Source organism: Marmota monax, unplaced genomic scaffold, assembly GCF_021218885.2.
Source record: "Marmota monax isolate L192 unplaced genomic scaffold, Marmota_monax_Labrador192_F-V1.1 WCK01_AAM20220418_F8-fsc00108, whole genome shotgun sequence".
Lineage (NCBI taxonomy): Eukaryota > Metazoa > Chordata > Mammalia > Rodentia > Sciuridae > Marmota > Marmota monax.
The window spans coordinates 6,164,540-6,174,457 of NW_026694593.1; the positions used below are offsets into that span (position 1 = coordinate 6,164,540).

At 52.1% G+C, this 9,918-nt stretch overlaps 1 protein-coding gene across 3 annotated transcripts; it reads right to left on the bottom strand.

Annotated features, from left to right (window-relative positions):
* Nucleotides 1-326: 326 nt before the first annotated feature.
* Plekho1 (pleckstrin homology domain containing O1) lies at nt 327-9,918 on the bottom strand. 3 transcript variants are annotated; one of them, XM_046421833.1, is made up of 6 exons: nt 9,787-9,918; nt 9,176-9,322; nt 5,563-5,703; nt 4,788-4,892; nt 4,367-4,468; nt 327-2,986 (listed from the first exon to the last, which is right to left on the bottom strand). In XM_046421833.1, exons 1-6 carry the CDS (start codon nt 9,814-9,816, stop codon nt 2,282-2,284), a joined length of 1,230 nt encoding a protein of 409 aa, XP_046277789.1. In that variant the 5' UTR covers nt 9,817-9,918; the 3' UTR covers nt 327-2,281. The 3 variants fall into 3 exon arrangements, with proteins under 3 accessions (XP_046277789.1, XP_046277792.1, XP_046277793.1); XM_046421836.2 differs by lacking the exon at nt 9,787-9,918 and adding an exon at nt 6,427-6,660 and having other exon boundaries at nt 9,176-9,314; XM_046421837.2 differs by lacking the exons at nt 9,176-9,322; nt 9,787-9,918 and having other exon boundaries at nt 5,559-5,695.

Consider the following 9,918-nt stretch of genomic DNA (forward strand, 5'->3'; position numbering starts at 1 on the left):
CGGTCTGGTTTCATGTCCCCAATTTTGTGATGTGGATATTTTGGCAGTTGCTGGAGAACTGGAAGCTGCCGATGCTGGGGACTGAAAACCCCAGGACCCAGTGCCCAGGTCTTCTCTGACCTTCGTCCTGTGCTTTTGCTCACCTGCCATTCCCTCTGCAGGTCTCCCTTCATTTCCTGGTTCCCCTGGGAACCACAGATGATTGGCATGTTGGGACACACTATGTTATTCTTGCTTTTGTCTTTTTTCTCATTATGTGGGAGTGACAAGGAGGAGAGAAAGGAAAAATGCTGGTAAAATAAAATTAATACAAAAATGGAGACTCATAAAGAGAAAATAAAAATTTAACTCAGACTTTCATGTGGCAATGGGTGACGCTGATGACCAGGTTTAGAATTTTGGAGAGTGAAGTCTATTTGGAGGACAGGAAACCTGAAGAACTAGGTTCCCTCATCTCATCCCCCAGAAGATGCTGGTGATGACAGTAAGTGCACTTTCCCTGAATCCAACAGAATACTTTTTCCTCCCTGAAGAGACTAGACAACTCTAGGCCGCATGGACAGAGAACTTTCATGACAGTGAGTGGTGGGGGTCTAAAAGGAGAGCAGGAATCCCTCCTCCCTAGAGACAGTTTAACTTGGAGAGATTCCCTTATCTAATGTGGCTGTAGGAGCAATGTCAAGAATAGAAGAAGGGGGGCTGGGGATCTAGCTCAGGTGGCAGAGTGCTGGCCTCGTATGCACCGGGTACTGGGTTCAATCCCAGCAACACACACACACACACACACACACAAAAGGAATTGAGTCCTTCTCTTTCTCCAGAAGGATTTTCCTCCCTCCTTCCTACCCAATTTTCCTAACATCCAACAGGCTCATGGCTGGTATCTATATGCGGGTTGTCCCTATTTCCTCTCCCTTCTCCCCGAGGGAAGCTCTAGGACTTGGCTCTTGGTTGTGAGAAGAGACCTAGGGAAGAGGATCAAGAGAAGCTCACAAGGGACATAAGTGTTTTTAACCCCTTATTCACTCGATCCAGATGCTCTCTGACCCCTTCTTTCCAAAAATCACTCATATCTTGCCTTCACAACTTTCTTCTAGACCTTGGCACTGTTACTCACAGATCTTAGAAACTCTATAGAGCTGGATGCGGTTGTACATGCCTGTAACCTCTGACTCAGGGGCTGGGGGTGTACCTGAGTAGTAGAGCACTCCTGGCTCAGCCCCTAGTACTGTAAAAGCAAACAAAAAATCTCAGTGAAAAGCAGCAAACAAAACGAGTTGTGTGGGATGGACCACAGAGAAGCCTGTGAGGCAGACACGACTTTTAAAGCTGATCCGGATCTGCTTACTGGTGGGAGCAGCCTGAGGAAGGACAGGGAGTGGCAACAGGAAACCCTCACTTGGCAGAAAGAGGAACCCAGGCCCAGGTTTGGTTTTCCCCCTTTTCCTACCCAGCCTGCATTGCAAATCAGTTTCATTCTTAGTTCAGTTCTTCCATGGGGTCAGCTGTCCCCATTTCCCCTATGCTAGTCACCCCCTAGTCAAATGACCAAACCAGTCCCACCATCCAAAGGTGTATCTTTGACTCCACGCTTGGAAGGGCTTGGGAGATGGAGAAAGCACCTCCTAGCAGCTCAGTCTCGCTTCATGATACTGGGGTTGAACTCGGGTCCTCATGCACGAGGGGCAGGTGTTCCACCACTGAGCTACAGCCCCAGCCCCACGTAGTTCAATCTCAACCAGAGACTAACGACTACGGGTGAGGAGCCAGTGTTGGGCAGGGAGATTTGAATTCCACATATCCTCCTCAGGGCTGGGGTAAATTTCACTTCTCCTGTGGCGTGGACAGGTGGCACTGTCCTCCACATTCCTGGAACTGAAGTTGGGCAGCTGAAATTTCACCCTCAGATAGAACCTGGAATGGGACATACGAGAAACCCCTCTGCCGCAGCTCCCTCTGAACTCAGAAGGCTGTGCATGTGCTGGACAACTCCCCACTGCTGGGGGGTGGGAGGGCTGTGTAAAAGGAGCAGACTGTGTCCTTCTCGGTGCAGGTGAAGCTCCTTACTACTGTTATAGGGGCCAAGTAGGAGGGGGAGTTGAGTAAGGAAAGTGGGTAGGGGGACAAAGGCTTAGGGGGTCAGGCACCAGCAAGAGCAGTGAGTTCAATGGTGTTTTTTTTTTTTTTTTTTGACTGAGGTAAATAAAAAACTTTATCCTGCAACACCTGGAGATAAGAATCTATAAGCCCCCCACCAAGTTCCAGACCTTGTTCCTGTCCTTCACATCAGGCTCTTCCGATATTGACTGTGCTGGGTGGTCTGTCTGGGGTGGGAGTCGGGGGTCTGCAGGTCCATCTGTCTGTACAGGTCCCTCAACTCGCTGACTTCCTGCAGCACTCTCTTTGCCTGGCTCCAGTTCGAGGACGCCTCTCCTAGCAGCCGCTCGGTCTCCTGCAGCAGCTGCTCAGACTCCGAGTCGGGTGGAGACTGTGGGGGGTCCTTGGCCTTGCGTTTGCCATCTCCCAGTCCCTGAACTTCTGCCAGCAGCTCCTGTGTCTTCTCGAGTTTCCTTGCTACCAGGTCCTGGATCCGGGACAGCTGGCCCGGGTGGGGTGGGCTGGGGGCTGGAGATTCCTCAGCCCGCAGCTGGAGGGTACGGGCTGGGGCAGCGTCCCGCTGAGACAGGATTTCCTCCAAGGAGGCACAGCGGCCTTTCTCTGTGGGGGTCAACTTCTTGGGTGCCTGGGGGGTGTAGGTGGCCCCCTTGTCTGGCTTTTCCCAAGGTCGAGGGAGGCTGGTTGCCCGGTCTGAGGAAGATTGGATCCGGTCAGAGTCTGCTCTCCGCCGACTCCCTGCCAGCTGGGCCACAGACTTGTCCAGGTCCACCCGGAAGCTCTCAGCACAAGAGGCTGGCTCCTCAGGGGAGGGGTCTTCCTCTTGGATCAGGTCCAAGGTCAGCATCCCATCTGAGGTAGAGGTGGAAGCCTGGGGAGAAGGTGTGGGAATCAGGGCGGTAAACGGTCATCAGTAGGGATTTCAGGAGTGACGTCTGAAAGACAGACGCAAGCTGCTGCCATCCCCGTCTCACCTGCCTTCTCTGGGAGACCTCTCGGCCCTAGGCGAGCCCTTCTACTTAACTTGCCTTTTCTTAATTCCTTTGATGGTGATTCGAACTTTTTATCTTTCTGCGACTTAATTTCTCCTGCTGCTGGTTACCCAGATTCTCCCCTTAGCTACAAGCTTCCCGAGGGGTGTCTACTTCCTCTGTACTGGAGGCTCCAAGCACAGTACTGGGCTTGGCACACACGGGACGCTCCACTTGGCACAGTCCTTTTCTACCTGCGTCCTCTGAGGCACACCTCAGCCGCCAGGCTACCTTCCAGCCAACCAACGGGTCTGGATACATTCCCAAGGCAGGTGGTGACTTTGCAACTCTCCTACCTCAGCCCCCAAGTCACTGGGATTATAGGTGTGTACCACAGGCCCAGCCAAACCTTGTTCTTCGTTCCAGAACACAGTGATTTTTAAAAAGCGGTAAGGATATTCAACTGCCCCATTTTACAGATATGCAGCTCCAAGGAACCACCTAGTTAACTGCAAAGTTATGTTCTGCCCGACTCCAAAGTCTGCATTCCTGCTACTACTTCCTAGAAACTTAGAGCTCAGATCAATGAAAGAAACCATTGACTGTATGGTACAGGGGTTTGCTGTGATCCTTCCTCCTCTGAATGCATGCAGTTCTTTTTTATTTTGGGGGGGGGCATGCCAGGGATTGAACCCAATGCCTTGTGCTTGTAAGGCAAGCACTCTACCAACTGAGCTATATCCCCAGCCCCCATGCAGATCTTAACACGGTCATTCATCAAGACAGCTACCCACCGCACACAAGTTTACGTCATCTTGTATGGTATTCAGCTCCTCTATTTTTAATTTTCCAGGGTGGTATATCTCATTTCCCCCCAAAGACAATAAAATTACTGAGAGCAGAGACGTCTTAGCTCTTGGTAGGTGTAAGGGGAGAATCTGGGAAACAAGCAGGAGAAATTAAGTCACAGAAAGATAAAAAGTTCGAATCACCATCAAAGAAATTAAGAAATAGCAAGTTAAGTAGAAGGGCTCGCCTAGGGCGGAGAGGTCTCCTCAGAGAAGGCACCGGGAGAAGGAAATGGCAGCAGCTTGCGTCTGTCTTTCAGGATGTTATTGCTGAATAAATATTTCTGATTCAGAGGAATCAGGAAGAATGAGGGGTATTGATCTTGTTATCAAGGTCTTCCTTAAATGCCGGTGGTGGTATACAGTTCTGTCTGGGACAGACTGACCCCGAATTAGCCCTTGGACAATGTTTACTTCCTTAGGCTTACGTACCACAGCCATGAGGTGTCCCCGAGTTGGGGGGCGGCGGGAGTGCTGGATTTTCGCTCTGTCTCGAGTGGGGTGGGCGAGATAGCTATCCTCTTCAACAGTGACCTGAAGAGACGTACTGTCATCGGGATTCTCAGACTGTTTGTCCCACCCAGGACTGGGAAATACGCGCACCCCATAAACCACTTTTGAGCAATCACAGGCAAAGAGATTTACTGGGTGTGAGGGGGTTCCCCAAGATGGGCTCATGCATCGTTTTGGGGAAGAGGAGTTGGCAGAACAGACTTGGAAGGTACAGGAGAACAAGGATTTCAAAAGGGAGAGGAAAAAGAAGGGTTGGTGGAGGAGCAGGTGAGTGGGGCCCCGAATAATAATCCTCCCTTTCTCTGTCCCAGCATCCTTCTCCCCACAGTGAGCCCCTGACCTCATCCAAGACGCGGTTCTTGGCTCTGGTGATGGCAGAGTTGAGGACGTTGATCCAGGACTCCTTTTCCTCTGGACTCACGGCCAGGAAGATCAGGTTGGGTGCCTGTGAGGGGAGAGTCTCGTTTCAGCCTGGGCGTTAGACTTGGCGCCTCACCTCGACAGTGAAGGGACAGGAAATCATGATCTCATTCTCTGGGATCCAGCTCCTGCTTCCCGGGTCATCCCTAACTCAAGGAAACCCAGCTTCTGCTCCTGCCAGACACACCGCGGCTTGGACTCTGTTTTAGAAACGACTGAGGAGGAGTTAAGCAGGGTGGGTGGCTCTGGAGAGAATTAGAGGAGGTTTGACAAAGGTCAGAAACTTGAGATCTTTCTATGTCTGAGGAAGTAGATGGTGACAGAAATGGCTTCCCTGGTTTCCTCAGATCAGGGGAATTAGAGTCAGAACCCTAATCGCCTTCCAGGGCACAGAGACCAGTGATTTCCTCCCAGGGGATGTGTGTATGTAGGTGTGTGCGAGGGTTAGAGTCGGGGAGAGGAATGGGGGGCTGCTGCGGATGCAGGTAAAGGGATTTTGTGGCTGAACAGGTTAAAGGCCCGGAGAGGAGGAAATGGCCACAATATTCTCTGGTTAAATAATAAAAGCCAGCAGGAGAGCAGCTCAGGACCTCGGAGCCAAGACTGCTGAGGAGGAGAATCCGAAGGGGGAGGTCTTCCTTCTGCCTCTCCCAGCCCCTCCAGTGCCCTGGTGTCCAGGATGCGGAGGTACCTACTGTGTTGCCGGGTTGTCTGGAGTGCGCAAGGGTAAACTTGCTATGATTTTTCTTGCTCCTGCTCTTGGATTTCCGGAGCTCTTCACACTTCTCATAGTCACTCAGGTCAAACACCTCTTGAATATTTTTCTCATCTTTTACCTGGGGGAGAAACCCAAGGGGGGGGGTGAGGAGGATAAAAATACTTAGCCCCTCCCCCCAAATATCAGTGTAGGTAGGCCTTGGGGACCTGACGGTGCCTGAGGAGAGGGAAGGACAGCAGGACAGGGCCACCCGACCCATGCCACACAGAGGCTCTACATCACGGGGCTCCAGACGGGCAGCCTCCGAGTCCTACGTCCTCAGGCAGATTTCTCTTTGAACCATCAACCCTACTCTCCTCAGCTGAGCTACCGCTTCCAGAGCCTCTCTTCACCACGAATCCACTGAAGGACGCAGAAAAGGCTCAAGCCCTTAAAGGGACATGATGAGTGGGCTGATCTGATCATTCCCAAGTAAGGAAGACCTGGTGGCCCTCAGCGGTCCAGAGGAGGGAGCTGTTTTTCCACCCCCAGCGAATTCTCAAGGCGGCCCTAGTATCAGGATGTCTGCAGGGAATGAAGGGCTGCCTCTGGCCTCTTAGGTTTACACGGTGGCTTTCCTGTCCCCAACCTGCTCTCCTCTAACATATCCTACTACGAAGAGGCTCATCCAGACTGGGCAGCCTGTCCACCCTCTTCTGCTCAGTTAGGAACACCTCAGGAATGAGTTGGCCATGTTTCCTGGGATGAAAAGTACAGACCACCAGTACTCGTTCTGTTAAAATTAAGCAAACATGTTAAAAAAAACAAAAGTAGCCTCAGTTCTTCCCTGGAAGACATATACCTCCCTGCCTGGAACTGTTTCACAAAGGAGCCCCGCTTCCAAATTCTGGCATGATGTCGTGGGACTACATGGTGGTGGAGTGGGTCTGTCCATCCTCTAAATTGTCCTGGACCAGGGGGTGATGATGGTGAGGACAGATGGTCACACAGCTCCCTTCGTTTTGGCAAGGCTTGGCTCCTCCAGGGCTACCCCTTCCCAGCCATCCCTGGCTTTGGGCTGGAAGTGACCAGAAGCCTTGAAGGATTATGGGTGGAGGTGAGACAAGGTGTTGCCAGGGGCATCCAAGAACAATTCCCAGAAACACGGGGCCAGGATGCAGGATGACGCATCATCCTCCCCTCCCTCCTCCCCAGAGCCAGAAATCAGCAGAAGCCAGAAACCTTGGAGAGGAAAGCGCTAGGTGTGTGTATGCAGCCAGGGGAAGAGAGTAACTTGTTCTGTTTTCCTCAGGGAGAGGGAAGGGCAAGGAGTGCTGGCTGGGACACAAGCTGATAAGGAGCTGGGGAACAGGAGACATTGACAGAGGTTGCCACTGTAGGGCAGGGGTAGGAGCCGAGGTTAGACAAGCAGTAGAACAAGTATATTCTAATGTCCAGAAAAGATGGACACTCCTGGGAGCCTTGTTCTCCACTGTATTCTGTTTTTTCCTCCCCTGCTAATTCTCAAGATCTCATTTATATTTACTCATCTTCCAAATTAACATTTCCTTTCCTCTGATTCTTCACCCATTGCCCATAAGAAGGGATTTTTTCACGTTTGCTAAGAATTGTCTAGAACCTAACTTCCTCTACCACGAGGTTTCCCTAAGATCCAGCTCAGAAGATGCCCCAGCCCTGAGAAAGGGCACCCTTTGAAAATGAGGAAAATGATCCACAACAAACACAGAAGGAATTCTATGGTGGAAGTAATTGTTGGAGACCCTGCCTTTTTAGGAGGAAAGAACAAAAAATGATTGCTGTAAACTCTGGGAAAGAGGGTTAGGAATTTTTTTTTTTTGTATTAAAACATAAATTACAAATACACTGTGCTTTTTGTTGTTGTTTAAAATCTTGAATCTGTTGGTTCTGGAGCTTTTGGGAAGTGAACAGAATAAAACTTAGATTCCTCGGTCAATTTCACGTTTAACTCAGGCCCACAGTAGCATGCAAACAGGCTCTCAAGAAAAGTAACATCAATATGCTGTTCCCTCTTTTGCTATACCCTTCCCCACAGGGGGTCAGTTGGCCTCAGGACTAATCAGATGCTCCTGACTCATAGGACACCATGCTGAGATCATTCCATCCTTTCCCTGGCTCTGGATCCCATTCTCCACACACAAGGCTCAACCATGTTCCTTCAACCCAAACTCTGCTGTTTGGATAAATAAACAAGAAAAAAAATGACTTGTTTCTCCTACCCTTTCACTGTTCTCTAGTTCCCCCTTTGACGTGTAGGAAGTTCTCTCGATTGCTCACTAGAGTTTCCTGCTATTATCAAGTTCGGGAAAGACAGGAGAGACACTTTGACTCTTTCTCCCTCTTTTTAAACTGGAAAGCCAGGAAACTGTGGAAAAAACTTTCTGTAGGATTTGTGATTGGCAGAGGTGACCCTTAAAAATAAATCCTCCTGTCAAAGTCTTCCCTTACCTCCCCCCTAAGACTCTCCCCCAGCAAGTTCCCAGGTTAAGAGTGAGTAGCTAGGTTCAGACACCCCGCAGAGGGATCTCTTCGGCCCTGGCATGGCTTTGCCCTTCCCTAGCTGCCTCAGTAGATACTGTTTCCAGATGAGTACTTTCTCCGGGCTGAACATGTGTCTGTTTCAATACCATAAAAGGATTTATTTACCTACATATAATCTCCTGAATAAGAGTGCCTACTGCCAAAAGCAGAAGAGGTTAGACTCACAGAGGGCTTCCCGGCTAGCCTGGGGTGAGGAATCCTAAGGGGAGTACAGGACATAGTCACAGAATAGCAATTCCAGTTTTCCAGGATGATACCACGGTATCCATCCCAAGCATTGGGGACAAAAGGGAGAAGAGCTTGGATTTAATGATCTGGATGCAGGTTCTGACCAAATGTGGCCTATGTTTTCATGTTTAACTACACAGCTAAAACCACGCAGAGACATACAGGGATTCATGCCTCCATTTTTATCCCCTCTCATACAAATAGGGGTAGGCAGGAAGGGGGCAGAACATGAGTTAAATGCCCCCTCTTTTTTTAACTGGAGTGGTGAGCTACACAAAGCATACCGGTTAGGAACAGTGACTTCTACAAACGTAACTATCTGGCACTCACAGATCCACTACTGGAGTCAAAAGATAGCAGCCCTGGGTTGTGTCTTTTCTATGGTTCAGGATGGCTGTGCTACTGATAACCCTACTGCAGACAGGAAAGGAAGCCGGGTCAGGGTGGCGGGCCGGACGGGGGGAAGCTGAACATGGTGTTCCAGCAACAATAGCAAAGGGGGACAATGGTCCACATTTTAGGAGGCCAGGACAGGTGGGAGGCACAGCAGGGGACGCTTAGAACTTAGGGGACCTGCTAGGAGGGGACAATCGCTGCTGTCAGAGAGGTATTTGCAAAGAGAAAAACACTTATACGAAGCAACTCAACTTCTAGTTCCCACTCAGGTCTTCTCGCTAAAGGGTGACCTTTCTCAGCAGCACAGGACGCGGTACAGACTAATGCCACCACTGTTTTGCTTGGAGACCCCGTGGGCAGGGGGAAGCCGCGGGAGCAGGGCGAAGTTAGAGGTAAAGGGCACCCACCTCCTTCTCAGAGATGAAGAGCTGGTCCCCTTTCAGCACCACGTAGCGGTTCTTCCAAATCTCCCTGAAAATCCCTTTCCCGCAGAATTTCCGGACCCAGCCGACCTTCTCCGGCGGTGCCGACTGATGATTCCCATCCTGAGGCCCCTGTCCGAGGGACAAGATCAGGACCAGACCCCGAGGGGACCCCGGCTCGCTCGTCTCTAAGCCTGGAAGCCAAGGTCCGCTGCCCCCTGGGCCAGGTCTTGGCTCCGAGCGACTCCCCCTCCCCAAGACCCCGAAACTGCGGGAGGAGGGGGGCGGCCTCCGCGGGCCCCGACCGCCGGCCTCGCGCCCTCGGGCCTCCCGGCAGCGCCCGGACTAGCGGCGTCTCCTTTTATTTCTCATTGTCTTCCCGGCCCCGCGGAGCAGAGCCAGCGGCGGCCAGGGCCGGGGAGGAGGAAACTCAGCCAAGTTCAGCCCCCGACGCAAGTCAACAGACAAAGCCCCGGGCCGGCCGCGGGGACGGGCGCGGGGACGGGCGCGGGCGCGGCCAGGCGGGCGGGGGGCTCGCGCAGGCCGCCCCTCCCGGCCCAGCCCGCAGCCCCGACGCCGGGTCGGCGCGCACTCACCCTCTTGGAGGAATTGTTCTTCTTCATCATCCCGAGGGGGCCGGGGCGGCTCGCAGGGGCGCCTGCCCAGCGGGAGGCTGGCGGCGAGGTCCCGGCGCCGCCGCTCCGCCCCCGCGCCCGCGCCCGCCCCCG